Raw genomic sequence first — 18,715 nt, 5'->3', positions numbered from 1 at the left:
TGTAGTTTGTTTTAATCAAACTCAAGTCCCTGACTCTTTATGCTGATTATTCTCTGTCAGATATGGGAGCTGGTCAGATATGGGAGCTTCTAAATGTTGTATTGGTTGAGAGCAGTGCTTGGGGGAAGAACCATGCAATGTACTTTTACTCTACTGAAAAAAACCTGTTTGGAAAGACATGCACCAGATTCATTAAAGGAAAACTCCACCCCAAATCTATATTCTGGTATTTGTTTCATTAGTCCATTGTTTGGGACATAGTCCCAAAATGTTTTGTCAGCAATCAAGATGTATACCTTTCATAAAAAGCCAGTATGATGCATTTTGCATCATGATGCAACACTCAGCATCATATGACACGAAATGCATAACACCGGCTATATTTCTGTATTTTTAAAAAGTTCATATATCTTGAACTTGATTGCTGACATATAAAACATTTTGGGACTGTGTGTGTGTGTGTGTGTGTGTGTGTGTGTGTGTGTGTGTGTGTGTGTGTGTGTGTGTGTGTGTGTGTGTGTGTGTGTGTGTGTGTGTGTGTGTGTGTGTGTGTGTGTGTGTGTGTGTGTGTGTGTGTGTGTGGAATTTTCCTTTAAGGGAGAGAGGGTGGCTGTGTACCAAATGCCATCCTATTCCCTATATAGTGCACTATTTTGGGGGGTGTCTGGCTGATAGGGTGTAGGGCTCTGGCCAAAAGTAGTTCACTACATTGGGGATAGGGTGCCATTTGGATAAACTCTTAATCAATTAAGCCTCAATCAACCTCATTCACTAACTGAGCCAGTGAGGCAATCAGTGGAACCCTGATACACTACAACTGGCCCTTAAAATGGAGGCTGGGGTTTTAGCTGTGACAGCCCCAACGTTGGGTCCATCCGTCTGGCTGTCTACTCTGAGCATGGGAAATTGGGCTACATCCCAAATGCCTCCTCACTCTGGGGAGGGTGCATTGCGTGCGTGAGTGGCAGACAGAACGCGTGAGAGAGGCAGAGGGAAAGAACAAGGCTGATACTATATGGAAATACATGCATATCGCCATGGTGAAATGGTCACATGACTTGAGTGGAAAATGTCTCACTGATCAGACTTCTCACTGGCTGCATACCTAAGGGTTCCCTATGGGCCCTAGTCAAAAGTGGTGTACTAAATAGGGAATAGGATGTCATTACAGTACATGACTATCTCTGTATCTGCACTCAACAGTGAGGCTGGTCCCACCATAGCTAGTTGATGCATCAGCCCCCCCCCCAGAACTTCTGAAGTGAGAACAAAGCGAGCCAGGCCTCTGTCAGCTTGACATCTGCTTTCACTGAAATAATTACCTGTCTAATAATTGCCTGATTTGCCCCCTAGGCTGCATCCCAAATGTTACCCTATTTCCTATATAGTGAATTACTTTTGACCAAGGCCTATTATGCTCTGGTCATAAGTAGTGCACTATATAGAGAAGAGGGTGCCATTTTGGACACAACCCTAGTGTCCTTTCCTCCCTCCCTCGACACTGCGTCCTCTCCTCTCTCTCCTCTTCGTTGGCAGAGTTCACAGGCCCCATATGAATCACTCTGTCACATTTTACATCTCAGTTCCTTCTGATGTCATGTTCTGATGTTAATGTAATTTTAGGTGGAGAACTGGTGCCCGCGCCTACCGTGGAGAACCAAGACATTGAATGAGGAGGCCGACCGGAGGGGCCAGGTGAGTGTCTGAACTGAAGGGCTTTCCACACTGCCAAGCCGAGTCAAACTGAGTATAGTTGCTAGAACCGCGCTGGAAAGAACAACAGGAAAATATAATATTACAGCCAATACAGTTTGGTTCAGGTTGACACCATGTGAAAATGACAGTGTGATAAGAAAATATCTTAAAACAAAGTAGTGAAAAGGGCAAAAGTGCCAGTCTCTGCACCCTGCTGAAAGACCAACAGTCTGGAGTCATTTTCACTCTCACCCCTCTGGGGACTGGCCAGGGGGCAAAGAGTATTCAATTTGGACTTATCGCATTATCCATAACCGGGAGTGAAGTAATATTTAAAGCCAATAACGACGAATACCCGGCCTGAAGACAAATGCCAAGTCACGAGGGCATTGAATTGCTTTTATAATGTTATGACATCATGTGCTCTTTAGAAATGACCTCTTCCGCTTGTCTTTTAGCTCAAATGGTATTGACTAATGGATAAGCAATGTTAGTGCACATAGGCTAACACACACACACACACACACACACACACACACACACACACACACACACACACACACACACACACACACACACACACACACACACACACACACACACACACACACACACACATTGTCTGTAGAGTAACTCCAGTGATTCTGCTAGTAACTGAGCGGGCGAGGATTTATACCATGATGCCTGTCGCCATGCCAATGGGCACTCGCTCAAATCTCCCTCCAGGGCCGTCTGAGCTCAGAGCTCCGGGCGTGGCTCGTCGTTATTGGCTTTAAATATTACTCCGCTCCCGGTTATGGACAATGCGATAAGTCCAAATTGAATACTCTTTGCCCCCCTTCGGATATGTCAACATGAGTGATCCTTTTGTCTTTGAGATCACCGTTGATGGTGGTTGTGATTTTTTGTTGTTGTTGACTAGGGCCCGTAACGCTATGGTCAAAAGTCGTGCACTATATAGGGAATAGGATGCCTTTTGGGACACAACCCCAGACCTGTCTCTCCCAGTGATTTCCTGTCCTGATGAGGGATGGTAATACACTGCCAGAGTGTTGTTAGTGCGTTGTTTCCCCAGCTTTAGCAGCTGTTAATGGCAGGCAGGGCTGCATCTCAACCAAGCCGGCTTTGGGAAAGCTTTCTTAAATATTGACCCGAGAGAAGCTGAGAAATGTGTAGATTGCTATCATTGCATTCCAGCATTCAGTGAGGAGCCATATGTCTTTGTAATGCAAATAGTGCCTGGCAGAACTTGGCACTTTGTAGCTTAAGTGTTTAAGTTGATGAGAATCCTCTTTATATCCTGTATGTTGTGACCGATCCCTTCAAGTGAATCGATGGATTTCGATACCAATGTGTGTGTTGGAGATTGACAGTATTACAGAATCACTGATCTACAAATGACCTCAAACCCTACATAACCACTCATTTTAATTTTTTTATTTTACCTTTATTTAACCAGGTAGGCTAGTTGAGAACAAGTTCTCATTTGCAACTGCGACCTGGCCAAGATAAAGCATAGCAGTGTGAACAGACAACACAGAGTTACACATGGAGTAAACAATTAACAAGTCAATAACACAGTAGAAAAAAAGGGGAGACTATATACATTGTGTGCAAAAGGCACACATAACCACTCATTATGTAATGAAGATCAGCGATTCTCTGCCTCCTTGCTCAAACTGATCACGACAAACACAGTTGGGCGTGCTCGTTTGTCATCGTCCTGTGCCCCAAGTGGGTGGAGATTTGACTTTAGTCAAAAATGTGCACACTCCGCCCACCTGGAGCTTCTGCCGATCCAAAACAAAAGTGCCTACTGACTGTCTACCTACCCCCTTTCAGAGGCTAACATTCTCCTTCTATAGGGTAAACCTTGAAAGAGGTTAATGGGTTAAACCATAACGCCTAAAGAGTAGGGGTGTCTAAATTGTATTGTCTTCTTCCTAGACGGAGATCCGGACGAGCTTCGAGGAGCTATATCGGGTCATGTCTCGGCGAGAGGAGTTCCGCTGGATGATGCTCCGGATCAAGCGCATGGAAGACCCCTGGATCAACGCCATCCGCGCCCTGGCTGCCAAGCAGAACCTGGCCAAGCGCAAGAGGAAAAAGGTAGGACACGGACACACTCACAAACACGCACACACATACTCATGCAAGCTTGCACCTACACACTTGCACGCACGCACTCACACACACAAACACACCTCAGAAAAGAGAGAACAGAATCAGCCCATGCCTTTCTGAACTGAGAAAATTTAAACAAGGAAAGTCCATTGTGTTCTGGGTAGCTACCTGGCCCCAACAATTAATAATGGAGGTTTCAGTTCCCTAGTGATCTTCAGGACTGTAAATAATTCACCTCCACCTCCTCTTTCTGACTATGGCTTCAAACAGTATGGATATGACATATGGGAGAGCCCTACTCCCTCTAGTTAGAGTGGAACAAAGTCTCTTGCACTTGAAACTCCAATTCTTCACTTTTTTCCAGAAGTGATTGGTGTAAGCATTGGCTTGAGTGAGTAAGAGTACACTTTGGAAGAAGTGTGGGGAATCGGGACTCAGCACTACCTCTATCATGCCAAAGGCTCAGAGCAGGAACAAAGTAGCCTGATCCCAGATCTCTTTGCTCTGTTTTGCCAACTTGGAGCCAACTTGGCAAGACCGCACAAACAGATCTTTTTATATTATTACAGTCATAATCCTCTCTCTACACATGAATTCCTGGACAATTTTTTTAATTGAACCTTTATTTAACTAGGCAAGTAAGTTAAGAACAAATTCTTATTTACAATGACGGCCTACCAAAAGGCAAAAGGCCTCCTGCGGGAACGGGGGCCAGGATAAACATATTTTTTTTTTAGAAATACAACATAAATATAGGACAAACTGCAATGCACCTTAGTGATTGCGTCTCCGTCCCAAATTGCACCCTATGCCCTACATAGTTTACTATGGGAACTGGACAAAAGTAGTGCACTGTATAGGGAATAGGGTGCTGTTTAGGACTCATTATTGTGGCTGGCTAACACAGCAGCTGAAAGTGTGTTGAGACGTCCATAGAAAGCACAGAACATTGTAATGTCGGATTCTCTCCTGTGTCTGTGTGTTCCTTGGTGAATAGAAGGAGACTTGTGCGCTCTGATGTTAATAATGATTCGTCTTCTGTGGAGTGCATCTTTGACGTACATTCTGCTACGTTTGAATAGGGAAAATGCCTTATCACATTTTTCCAACCCATTGATTTGTGTTTGGATTATTTCAAGAACTAAAGACACACACCCAGATGGTTGGCGATTTGCCTAACCTACTTGAAAAAGAAAACAACAGAAAGTTGCACACTATATTACACCCAGTGATTTTATTGGGTTCCAGTAATAGTGTATGAATTTTTTATATGTTGATGATAATATATCCCATTCCCATAAATCTTTATATTGATAGCCCCGTTGGGAATCAAACTCTCAACCCTGTCATTGCTAGCACCATGCTCTAACCAACTGAGCCACAATGAGAAACAATAGATTTAAACTGAACTGACACTCTATACCCCTCTCTCTACATCAGATCCTGGTGCACCTGGGCCTGTTGACCAAGGAGTCGGGCTTCAAGATTGCAGAGAACGCCTTCAGTGGGGGCCCCCTGGGGGAGCTGGTGCAATGGAGTGACCTCATCACCACCCTCTACCTGCTGGGCCACGACGTACGCATCTCCGCCTCCCTGGCCGAGCTCAAAGAGTGAGTCCGTTGAGTGTGTGTGTGCACCCCTCGCACACATCTGGGTGGTGTTCAGTGCGGAGTACCGTAGCAAAACGGTTAAAATGTTTTCCAACGAAAAATTATAAAGAGCGTTGCTTATTGAACAATTCTAGGATCATAATGAATAAAATTATATGGACAGGTTAGGATTTCATCCCAGATCATCAGCACTCCTACTCTGAGACGCTTTATGGGATACAGGCCCAGGTCTCCCCTGTCCATGTAGTCTTATTCATTGTGATCTAAAAGGCGAAACTGATCCTAAATCAGCAGCACTCCTACTCTGAGATGCTTGATACATACAGCCCCAGGGATTACCTCCCCAAAGTGACCTATGGAATGAGCAGAAGTATAACTTCACAATACAGCTAAAGCTAGTGTAATGTGAGGTGGTTGCAACCCACCTGCAAAAACTACCACATGTTCTTTGTGTGCACTAGTCCTGCTTTGTTAGGTAAAACCTGTCTCAAATTACTTCCTACTTGAATAATCAAATCAAACTTTATTTGCCACATGCGCCGAATACAACAACTGTAGACTTTACCGTGAAATACTTACTTACAAGCCCTTAACCAACTGTTGGTTAAGGGCTTGTAAGTAATTATTTCACGGTAAAGTCTACAGAAGTAAATATTTTCCAAGTAGGCTAAAATAAAAAGTTATAATAAAAAGTAACACTAAGAATAACAATAACGAGGCTAAATACAGGGCGCTCCGGTACCGTTTGCCGTGTGGTAGCAGAGAAAACAGTCTATAACTTGGGTGACTGGAGTCTCTGACAATTTTATGGGCTTTCCTCTGACACCACCTATTATATAGGTCCTGGATGGCAGGAAGCTTGACCCCAGTGATGTACTGGGCTGTTCACACTACCCTCTGTAGCGCCTTACGGTCAGATACCGAGCAGTTGCCATACCAGGCGGTGATGAAACCGGTCAGGATGTTCTCGATGGTGCAGCTGTAGAACCTTTTGAGGATTCTGGGGGCCCATGCCAAATCTTTTCAGTCTCCTGAGGGGGAAAAGGTTTTGTTGTGCCCTCTTCACGACTGTCTTGGTATGTTTGGACCATGATAGTTTGTTGGTGATGTGGACACCAAGGAACTCGACCTGCTCCAATACAGCTGCGTCAATGTTAATGGGGGCCTGCTCAGCCCACCTTTTCCTGTAGTCCACGATCAGCTCCTTTGTCTTGCTCACATTGAGGGAGAGGTTGTTGTCCTGGCACAACACTGCCAGTTCTCTGACCTCCCTATAGGCCGTTCCATCATTGTCGGTGATCAGCCCTACCGCTGTTGTGTCTTCAGCAGCAGGTAGCCTAGTAGTTAGAACATTGGGCCAGTAACCGAAAGGTTGCTCGTTCGAATCCTCAAGCTGACGAGGTAAAAATCTGTCATTCTGCCCCTGGACAAGGCAGTTATTAACCCACTGTTCATAGGCCATCATTGTAAATAAGTATTTGTTCTTAACTGACTTGCCTAGTTAAAGGTTAAAAAAGAAAACGTGATGATGATGTTGGAGTCATGTTTGGCCACGAAGTTGTGGGTGAACAGGGAATACAGGAGGGGACTAAGTACACACCCCTGAGGGGCCCCAGTGTTAAGGATCAGCGTGGCAGACGTATTGTTGCCTACTCTTACCACCTAGGGGTGGCCCGTCAAGAAGTCCAGGATCCAGTTGCAGAGGGAGGCGTTTAGTCCCAGAGTCCTTAGTGATGAGCTTCATTGGCACTATGGTTTTGAATGCTGAGCTGTAGACTATGAACAGCATTCTCACATAGGTGTTATTTTTGCCCAGGGGAGAAAGGACGGTGTGGAGTGCAATTGAGATTGCTTCATCTGTGGATCTGTTGGGGCGGTATGCGAATTGGAGTGGGTCTAGGGTGTCCAGGAGAATGCTGTTGATGTAAGCCATGACCAGCCTTTCAAAGCACTTCATGGCTATCGATGTGAGTGCCACGGGGCGGTAATCATTTAGGCAGGTTACCTTTGCTTCCTTGGGCACAGGGACTATGGTGGTCTGCTTGAAACATTTAGGTATTATAGACTCAGTCAGGGAGAGGTTGAAAATGCACGTGATATGCTGGTAAAAATTTGGTAAAACTGATTTAAGTTTACCTGCGTTAAAGTCCCCGGCCACTAGGAGCGCCGTTTCTGTGTGATCATTTTCTTCTTTGCTTATGGCCAGAAAGAGTTAGTTGAGAGCGGTCTTAGTGCCAGCTTCACCCTGTGGTGGTAAATAGACGGCTACGAATAATACAGATGAGAACTCTCTTGGTAGATAGTGTGGTCGACAGCTTCATAAGGTACTCTACCTCAGGTGAGCAATACCTCGAGACTTCTTTAATATTAGACATCGTGCACCAGCTGTTATTGACAAAAAGACACCAGAGGTAGCATCCCTGTTCTGCCGGTGCATGGACAATTCTGCCAGCTCTATATTGTGAGTTTTTACTTTCAGCCACGTCTCGGTGAAACATAAGATGTTACAGTTTTTAATGTCTCGTTGGTAGGATAATCTTAATAGCAGGTCATCAATTTTATTTTCTAACATTACACGTTAGCAAGGAGAATGTAAGGCATTGGGAGTTTACTCGCTCGCCTCCGGATTCTCAGAAGGATCCCCGATCTGCGTCCCCTTTTCTGGCGTCTTTTCTTCACGCAAAAGGCGTGGCTCTGGGCCTGTTCCAGTCAAAGAAGGATATCCTTCTCGTCGGACTCGTTAAAGGAAAACAAGTCATTTTCTTCCAGTGTTGAGTAATCGGTTTTCTGATGTCTAGAAGTTATTTTATAAGTCGTAAGAGACGGTAGCAGTAACATTATGTACACAATAAGTTTTTAAAAAATAAGTTACGCAAAAAAAGAAAAAATTTGCACAATTCGTTGGGAGAATGTAAAATGTCAGCCATGTTCTGTGGCGCCACTTGTTTAATAAGAGGTGTTTACTATGTGTAAACAATCCATAGCTTTCTTCTCTTTGTTTGTTGTGTATTTTCATATTGTTGCTCTCTTTAAAAAATAGATATATTACAATACAACATTTATTGTACATGTTACAGTGAATTTAAAACTGTTCTCAACCCCAGAGCCCTGGTCAAAAGTAGTGAACCATATAGGGGAATATGGTGCCATTTCAGATACACCCTGTGGGTCCTAACTAAGCCCACTCCCTCTCTTCGTGCAGGATCATGAGGAGAGTGATGGGGAACAAGTCCAGCTGCCCCACCCAGGGGGACAAGGTGGTGGAGCTCATCTACATTGACATTGTGGGCCTGACCCAGTTCAAGAAGACACTGGGGCCCTCCTGGGTCCACTATCAGTAAGTACTCCATATCTTCAACTGTCTGTGTGTGTGTGTGTGTGATAGTATTTATACACACCCACGTCATCCATAAGTTATGGGCTGGGACGTGTGATATTTTCTTTCTTTCTTTTTAAAATTGAACCTTAATTGAACTAGACAAGTCGGTTAAGAACACATTTTTATTTACAATGACGGCCCAACCCGGCCAAACCCTAACCCGGAAGATGCTGGGCCAATTGTGCGCTGCCCTATGGGACTCTCAATCACGGCCGGTTGTGATACAGCCTGGAATCTAACCAGGGTCTGTAGTGACTCCTCTAGCACTGAGATGCAGTACCTTAGGTCTCGGGTCTCGGACCCTGGGTCTCGACTCCGCCCTGTGCAACTGGGTACTGGACTTCCTGACGGGCCGCCCCCAGGTGGTGAGGGTAGGCAACAACATCTCCACCCCGCTGATCCTCAACACTGGGGCCCCACAAGGGTGCGTTCTGAGCCCTCTCCTGTACTCCCTGTTCACCCACGACTGCGTGGCCACGCACGCCTCCAACTCAATCATCAAGTTTGCGGACGACACAACAGTGGTAGGTTTGATTACCAACAACGACGAGACGGCCTACAGGGAGGAGGTGAGGGCCCTCGGAGTGTGGTGTCAGGAAAATAACCTCACAATCCCCTTACACTTGTGTCTATAAGGTATTAGTTTTGGAATTGTTAGCTAGATTACTTGTTGGTTATTACTGCATTGTCGGAACTAGAAGCACAAGCATTTCGCTACACTCGCATTAACATCTGCTAACCATGTGTATGTGATAAATAAAATTTGATTTGATTTAGACCGCTGCGCCACTCGGGAGCGTGTGTGATGATGTTGTTAATTTAGGCAGATTGAGATCTAACGGAGTTCTCATAAAATGTCTTAGTTCAAATATGAATATCCTAGTTTTTGTATCCAATGAGTTTCCTAGTATCCTCATTTACGTCTGTCACGTGATGAGGTCTCTTTGGAATCCGCATCCTCCTTGCTGCTTTGACTAATCGGGAAGTGGTAACATTGTCAGGCTCTTTGTCTGTGTCCCTCTGAGTCTCCCGAGGCTGTGTCCCTCCCTGTAGGATGCCAAACCTTGCTGAGGCACGTTGTCAGAGGGTTCGCCCACTACTCATTTACTGATTGGAGAGCAACGGAGAGAGGTTGGCAGGATGACAAGAGGCCTATTTTTTTGCAGCTCATTTGATACTTGGTGGGGTAGCTATTCAGGTGACAAAGATCCAGGCACAGAGGGGGGGACCAGATGTGATTTACAAACTCATTAGCATCTGAATGAGAAGGCTGAAACCCAGGCTGGATTTACATTTTAGTAATTTAGCAGATGCTCTTATCCAGAGAAACTTAGAGTAGTGGGTACATACATTTTCATACTTTTTTTCTCATACTGGTCCCTTGTGGGAATCGGACCCACAACCCTGGTGTTGCAAGTGCCATGCTCTACCAATTGAGTCACACGGGACCCCAGATCAGATTCGGGGGGCCATGCAGACCAGACCGAGGTGGGCCAGCTCCTCCTGCCTTTATGGTTGGATGGGTTTTTCTTCTGTAAGCCCCTATTTTTTTAAGCTAACAAAAGTATTCAGGTCTTATGCAAGGTTAGTCATCAAGCAAGCTCACTATCATGAGAATCACCTCTGTTTCAGTGGCTGTCATCAAACTGTTCTCTCTCACTGGGCCGAAATTGCATTGTGTCAGATATAAATGGTTTGACGTCCTCATGTAGGTAGGCCGTTTCCATGGGAACATCAGGTCAAGGTCTTAACTCTTAATGGAGCAGTGGTCATGGTTGTGTCTGTTTTCTGCACTCTCTCTATTGTGTGTGTGCACGTGCGCGCTCCACTGGTAGGACTGTCTGAACCGGTGCCTTGTAGGTATTGTTCCTCTGATGTAGCCCATTGGTGTGTTTGGAGGTTGATACGAGAACCGCCTTGTGAGAACAATAAGTCAGGTTCGCTAATAGCCCCAAGATTTCCTTTCTCGTGTCAACACGATCTTGGTTTCGGGTTTGCATCCTGTTTCATCTTGCTCTGAGGAAATTGACTGGGACTGCATCCCAAACGGCTCTCTATTCCTATAATATGCATTTGTTTTGACCAAGGCCCCTGGTCAAAAGTAATGTGCTATTTAGGGAATAGGGAGCCGTTTGGGACACAGAATCAACCTTTATACAGACTGTGTGGTCGTAATGCAGGATCCAGCTGGCATTTTCATGAGTGCATTGATTAATTCCTCGTTATACATATTGGTGAAGACATTTACATTTGTCCACTTCATTCAGTGTTGATTTTGTGACGTGCACTTCCAGGAAGGTTAAAAGATGCCACTGTTTTACTGTAACTTCAGACAAAACTTCTGTTGAATGTGCATTTTAGATTTTTAAACTGACTAGTCACGTCGTGGAACTGTTTTGGTCTCGCCCATAGTTGTCTAACCCTGTCTTGTTTATGTTCTTCTTGCATATGTCCTCTCCTTCCTCCTTGTCTATCCAGCTCTTTCCCTCCCCACTTAATGCTTCAGAACATTTTGTATAATTTCAGCCAGTAGTTTTGAAAGGGCTGCTCACCAGCCAAAACGGGTCCCTATATTTTTTTGTGTGCTACGTCATCCAATTGTGTACTATGTGATTCATTACATATGTTATGTTATTTTTTGCAATTCCTATAATATGTTACAAATCCAATTCGTACAATATGTTACAAATTTGTCGTGCTTATGATCCTGGACTGCATCATTAAGTGTCTTTCCTTTTCCAGCCTCTCCAGAACATCTTCTAATATAGAACAATTCTACATTGTGGATGCTACCATGATTACAGATAGTCCTGAATGAATCGTGAATAATGATGAGTGGGAAAGTTAGACGCACAAATATCATAACCCCCAAGACATTCTAACCTCTCACCATTACAATAACAGAGGAGGTTAGCATCGTTGGGGAGTATGATTTTTATGCGTCTAACTTTTCCACTCATCATTATTCACGATTCATTCAGGACTATCTGTAATCATGGTAGCATCCACATTCATGTAGAAGTGTTCAGAAACATATTATATTCTTATTTACAATAAAAAGTGACTCCAAAATGACAAATACGTTATTTACCATTCATTTCCATTGGGCACAAAATAATCCTGAATGTAGAAGTGTTAAAAAAAATATTATATTCTTATTTACAATAAAACCTCATAGTCATTGTATAATTTCAAATCCAAAGTGCTGGAGTACAGAGCCAAAACAACAGCATGTGTATCACTGTCCCAATACTTTTGGAGCTCACTGTAGTCCACTAGTTTTGACCAAAGCCCTGTGGTACATACACTTGTCAAAAGTAGTGCACTGCACTATATAGGGAATAGGGTGCCATTAGGGAGCAGTCTGAGTCTCAAGAGGGAAGAGAATTTGAGAGCGAGGATTGTGTTCCAAGGCCAAAGTGGAAGTGAGTGTGGTTGTTCAGGGCAGTGAAAGGACTGTAGGGAGAATCTCAATGATCGGCTCAGCAGTATTAGTGGTTTTAGAATTTAATGAGGGCAGCCGCCTCTCCTGTCCTGTCACTCTTCTTCCCTCTCGCGCACACACACACACACGCACGTGCGCACACACACACACACGCACGTGCGCACACACACACACACGCACGTGCGCACACACACATATGCATGCACATACACACATTCACTCTGTCTTTCTCTCTCTTTCTGTATCGATCTATGTATTGGTCTATCACTCTCACTGCAGAAAACCAATGCTTGCTTCAGTCATCGTATCAACTATAATCATTATTTGCTGGCTATAATACGCTATCATTTCAGTTTGTCTAATTCTCAATTCTACATGGAAATCATTATAAACACACGACTGATATCATAAATGTGACCGTTTTGTACTCCTTGCCACTGATCTGAACAACCGTAGTCTCCAGTCTACAACAATCTAATTTGAAAGAGTATTTCACCTCAATCTCTTTCTCTCGCATCATCTCCTAAGAATGTTGTACTGCGTCTGACTATACCCAAGTGTCTCAAAAACTAAAGAGATTTGCATGCTGTGGCTTTAGTCTGGGGCGGCAGGGTAGCCTAGCGGTTAGAGCATTGGACTGGTAACCGGAAGGTTGCGAGTTCAAACCCCTAAGCTGACAAGGTACAAATCTGTCGTTCTGCCCCTGAACAGGCAGTTAACACACTGTTCCTAGGCCGTCATTGAAAATAAGAATTTGTTCTTAACTGACTTGCCTAGTTAAATAAAGGTAAAATAAAGTCTCACTAGTCTCCTAGTTTCCTCATTGTGAATCCATTTACCATATTTCCTGAGTATCTTGAGAAGACACACACAGTCTCACACACACACTCACACGGTCTTTCTCTCTCTCTTTCTCACGCTTGCATACACACACACCATCTGCGAAACATCTGCGTGATCAGGAGTGGCCTTGCCCGGGCTGCCAGACTGAGCTTAGCCGATCCCTCTGGTACTCCTGGCCCCTCATCAATTTGATTAATACTCATTATTACACCTCCACCCCGCCAGGGGTCAATCAGATGAGTATGTTGGGCTCTGTCCAGAAGGATTAAAGATGGAGAGGAATAGTGGTGAAGCATAGCCAGGTGTTTATTTTTAGGCTTTAGACATTTTTGTTTGGTCTGGGGGGGGTACTTATTATCTGAAAAAGCATGTGTCAGGGAGACTGAAAGATAGGGACTCTGAGAGAGGGTGAAAGAGAGAGAGCTAGATAGATGGAGAGAGAGAAAGCTAAAGACAGAGGGAGGGTGACTGAAAAAGAGAGCTAGATAGATGGAGAGAGAGAAGCGAAAGCTAAAGACAGAGGGAGGGTGACTGAAAAAGAGAGCTAGATAGATGGAGCGAGAGCGAAAGCTAAAGAATGAGGGAGGGTGACTGAAAGAGAGAGCTAGATAGATGGAGGGAGAGCGAAAGCTAAAGACTGAGGGAGGGTGACTGAAAGAGAGAGCTAGATAGAGAGAGAAAGCTAAAGACTGAGAGAGGGTGACTGAAAAAGAGAGAAAGCTAAAGACTGAGAGAGGGTGACTGAAAGAGAGAGAGCTAGATAGAGAGAGAAAGCTAAAGACAAAGAGGAGGGGGGGGCTGGCAGAGAGGGACTGAGAGAAAGCGAGAGAGAAAAGGTCAGGAATGTGTCATTCCATTCCATATAACATCCTCTCTCTGGTCCTCTAATTAGTCATGATGTGTAACCTTTACTGTTCCTGTCTGATCAGTAGGAAGCTCTCTCTGTGCTTTGTACACTATCTGTGACCATGCTGAAGGTATGGAAAATATAGGCATCATGTAATTCATTAACCATTTATTAGTGGTTGAGACACAGCTGTAAGTGTGTATTAATGCTATAATTGCATATACTGTGTATTACAGATGTATACTAACACTATAATGTGGTGTGTGACAGGTGTATGCTGCGGGTTTTGGACTCCTTCGGCACAGAGCCCGAGTTCAACCACGCCCACTATGCTCAGTCCAAGGGCCACAAGACCCCCTGGGGCAAGTGGAACCTCAACCCCCAGCAGTTCAACACCATGTTCCGTAAGTACCACCTCATGGTTCTGGGGTACAGATCTAGGATCAGCTTCTCCTCCCTAATCCTAACCTTAACCATTAGTGGGGGAAATTCAACAACTTCACCCTACTCCCACCTAATGACAGGGATTGTTCATAAGGCACCAAATGGAAGCAAATGGTCTTAAACAGTGAGGGGGAACCTGTACTCATCCAAGAAAAAGAAAAGGTTTTTACATTTAATCTTTATTTAACTAGGCACGTCAGTTAAGAACAAATTCTTATTTACAATGACTGCCTACACCGGCCAAACCCGGTGGGCCAAGTGTGCCCTGCCCTATGGGACTCCCAGTCATGGCTGGTTGAGATACAACCTGGATTCGAACCAGGGTGTTTGTAGTGATGCCTCAAGCACTGAGATGCAGTGCCTTAGATCACTGCGCCACTCGGGAGCCCAATAAGACACAGTCATTTTTGTTTTCCGTTGCAAAACACGTTAAGTTTTCTGTTATGTGCCCTAATGAACACGACCCAGGGGTGGGGAGGGAGATTCCACCACCCCAGGGGGTTTCAACCTTTTCCCCATGGCTGATGGAAAGTAAAATGTTACCCAGAATGAATGAATACCTCTCTCCGGTCTCAGTTTCAGTGGTTTGGCCCACGTCAGGCTGGAATAGCAGACCAGCCTCAATAGACCCTTTGTGTTGCGGATAGAGTATGCCATTCTCATACGACGCAGGTCTTTTCATGTCATCCAGTTTACTAGCTGCAAGGGTTAGATGATATCTGTAACTAATCAAACACACATCGGTTACACCATGAGTTCGAAATGAAACACAGATTTGTTCCGGTGCATTGGGCATGTTGGATTTGTGTCCCCTTCTCTTGCCTATGGAGAAACATTCACCTTATCCCCAGCGTATTGTTTTATATCCTGTCATTTCTGCTCTGTTTCCAGGCTTAGGGGAAGTCATTGTATCTCACACTTGCAGTTGTGTCACAACAACAATGGGGCTTGAATAAACAAAACTTGTATTTTCAATATGTTTAACTCTGAGGGTTGGATTTCCTGCCATCCTAAGACTAAGATGTAACAGAGGACATTAAGACAAAGAAGGCGCCACGGGAAATCAATCCTAGCCTTGGGTTCCATTCATTACCATTAAGTCGTCTTGCATAAATCACTGGATAAAGGGTGCAGACGAGGGAAAGCGATGAGACAGGAGAAGGCGCCCTGGCCAATGAGACAGGAGAGGGAAAGGGCTCTGCCAATGTGACACGAGAGAGAAATGGCTCTGGCCAATGAGACAGGAGAGGGAAAGGGCTCTGATCGCCCAGATCTGTTTGTGCTGTCTTGTCTCACCTGACAGGAGATGACACGACAGCACAAACAGATCTTTTAGGGACCAGGCTAGCCATGGAACATTCCCAATGTCGTTCTTCTCACCACTGTTCTCCTTTCCAAAACCATAACAACATGTTCACATCTAGAATGGTCTCTCTGCTTCCGGCTAGGTACAGACTCTAGTCCCAGGCTTTTACTGAACAGTTACTATAGCCTACTATATAACTTGTTCTTCATCCTCTGGTGTTGTTGTTGTACACAATAAAACAAAAGGAAAGTCCTTTATTCTCGGTCTCAGGAAAGAGACATTCTGATAACCTTATAAGTTACTATTGTCTTTGTTTCGTTCCCATGTATATAATAGTAAAATAAATCAGTTCATAGTAGTGCTGAGGGATTAGTGCTTTTTGAGGTCTGTTCGATTATTAAAAAATAATCACTGTTTTTCGATTTCAGTTTCAATGCTGTAACAACACAGGATAAAACGATGAAAGTCCCATTATAGTAGTGACTGCCCATCATTTATTAGCCATCATTTATTAACATTACTTTCATAAAATATTTCAGTTTTGCATATATTTGATGACTTTATTATTTAATTCCAAGTCGTCTCTATAAAGCTGCTGCCTATGCAGTTTTGTAGTTCTTCAAAGTAAATAAGGCACCCTTTGATAGTTGGTATTCAGTAGTCATAAATCACTTAGATCATGTATTTTCAGGTAGAGATACCGCGCGTTGCAACAGCTGCCCTCTATATCCCCTCACGGTCACGCATTGTTCTCTCTTAGCAGGCTAAAAGAAACAGACAGGACAAGTAGATGTGCAATGGATTATGGTCATTGTAGTTTAATTAATGCGTTTGATTGTCCAATGATAATTCATTGCAGACACCTGGTGTCCCAGGTCTAAATCTAATTCACTGGCCTGAATATGTGTGTGTATGTTTGAGGGGTCTGCTGGACCACTCTCCTACATCCATCCCCGGTCATCCATCTGTACAGTTATAAACAGGCAAAGGGATTAACACACCCCCTTCAGTGAGCAAATGTTTCCCTTGCTATTGCTCCAGCTGGTACATGACTTAGCCTGGCTGTTCTGTTACTCTGGCTCTTAGCTTCCATCACCTGGCCAGGGCTGGCGTACACAAACACATGCAAGTCCATTTCCAAGTGGACTAATGTATAGGCCCGTCCCATATGGCACCCTATTCCCTATATAATGCACTACTTTTGACCAGAGCCTTGTCAGACACAGTGCACTATATAGGAAATAGGATGCCATTTGGGACGGATATGTGTGTTCTGGGAGTGAGCACTTCATATGTTTTAAAGTTCTAAGAACAAACCAGAACTATCGTAAGTTTAAAGTGTTATTAGTTGTATGTACGGTATACGCATGGTGTACATTGTTGTGTCTTTGGCTATGCCAGATTAAGTGATATGACATGCTATTCTATAAAATAATTTCGCCGTAATTAATATTACCTGATAGAGCTAATCATATAAATGTAATTAGCTAGAGTCGGGGCACCACAAAATAATATTTATAGAGCTGTTATCTTCCAAATAAACTCTTGAAGACCTAGTAATATTTTACATCAATAGCAGTCAATATTAATCGTCACCTTAATTCTTGGTTGTAAATGGTAAATTCTTGTTTATCTTCACAAACCCTGGCTAAAAAGTTGAATCAGCAATGCAAAATTGGGTTTAATTATCTGTTAACTAATCATACAGAATTACATATACAAAAATGAATTATACCTTGATTACAAATTATGTCATAAAGGAAAACATCCCTAGCGGACGGAACAGATATGACGGCTGGTTACACAAAAGAAAAGGGCTGGGTTTGAGTGAAAGAGCGGGAAGACTGAGGACCAAAGGAAGAAGCTGTGCTATTGTAAATACAGTATTTTATGCATTCTAAATTACCACCCATTTGGAAAAGGAAAATGCAATAAATATTTACTCTGAGCTGCGCTTTGGTATGTTGGTGGAAGATGGAAGGACGTGTTGCCAAACCAAGTCCTTTGTCCTTTGAAGAATGTCTCTGGTGGTCAATTTGGATACGTTGTAACATCATTGTGCGATAGACGGGATACTCTGTCTATTCCTTCCTAACCCTCGTTTGCAGCTGCTGTCGCTAACTCAACGGCTAGGAGGTATCACTTCTGTAGTGAATAAGAGTTCAAAGTTCATACCATTCGCAACCAAAGCTCACGCTGATGTTGGCTTCGTTCTGTAGTTGTCTGAACCATTCTGACATCGGACCGTCGTCCTCACATCCTCGGAACAGGAGGTTATATTTTCGTCAAGGGCTTATATAGTGGAGGGAGAAGAAGGGTCTGTTTCATAGTTTACAACCTATGTCTCCTCACGTGGGCGGGCCACTGAGTTGGGCCTAATTCACTCATGAAAACCCAATTCTTACATTTTAGAAGCTAAAATCACATTTCATCCCATCACAAATAATTTCATATTCAAACATTTAAATTGAACAACAATTCCATGTGAATCCGATAACTCTGATGTGTAGACTTTACACTGTAGAGTTTGTCATCTTATTATTGATGAGAGTGTCTCAGATGACAACCGAACTGACATCATATCAATTAAGTACCACTGCATATGTTCAATTGGTCGGATTACCAGAATATGGTTAATTTCCCCCCACCTTCTGATGTTCCCAGAATCTCTATGTTAACCAAGGGGTTTCCAAATGTAACATCAGTAGGGTAGAGAGAGGAAAAAGGGGGAGAGGTATTTATGACATATTTATGTCATAAACCTACCCCCAGGCCAAAGTCATGACAACATCGTCCAGCAAAATGCTTACTGGCAGGTTCCTTCTCGACAATGTAACAACAAGAAATAATAAAAGATAAGAATACAAACTCAAATCGCAGTAGAATAGAATACAATTTTAACATAAGTATAATACAGGAATGCACAATTTATTGTCCAATATTTACACGTGTATTGGGAAGGGGGGGATAGGGGGAAAGTGTATAAATTGAGCAGTATAATAAGAGTCTGGTAGCAGCGTTT

The 18,715-nt window shown here is 43.7% G+C and overlaps 1 protein-coding gene across 2 annotated transcripts in view; it reads left to right on the top strand.

The window, feature by feature from the left end:
- The window catches only part of LOC124010544 (alpha-1,6-mannosylglycoprotein 6-beta-N-acetylglucosaminyltransferase A-like), a 111,107-nt gene that overhangs the window by 56,370 nt on the left and 36,022 nt on the right, over window positions 1-18,715 (top strand). For both annotated transcript variants that reach the window (XM_046323082.1, XM_046323079.1), the window contains 5 exons: window positions 1,624-1,695; window positions 3,643-3,804; window positions 5,260-5,429; window positions 8,632-8,766; window positions 14,214-14,347. In XM_046323082.1, the coding sequence (XP_046179038.1) occupies window positions 1,624-1,695; window positions 3,643-3,804; window positions 5,260-5,429; window positions 8,632-8,766; window positions 14,214-14,347 (673 nt within the window). The remainder of the gene's footprint in view (window positions 1-1,623; window positions 1,696-3,642; window positions 3,805-5,259; window positions 5,430-8,631; window positions 8,767-14,213; window positions 14,348-18,715) is intronic.

The sequence above is a fragment of the Oncorhynchus gorbuscha genome, linkage group LG23 (genome assembly GCF_021184085.1).
Source record: "Oncorhynchus gorbuscha isolate QuinsamMale2020 ecotype Even-year linkage group LG23, OgorEven_v1.0, whole genome shotgun sequence".
NCBI lineage: Eukaryota > Metazoa > Chordata > Actinopteri > Salmoniformes > Salmonidae > Oncorhynchus > Oncorhynchus gorbuscha.
Note: the sequence above shows the minus strand (reverse complement) of the source record. Positions and strands in the feature narration are given on the sequence as shown.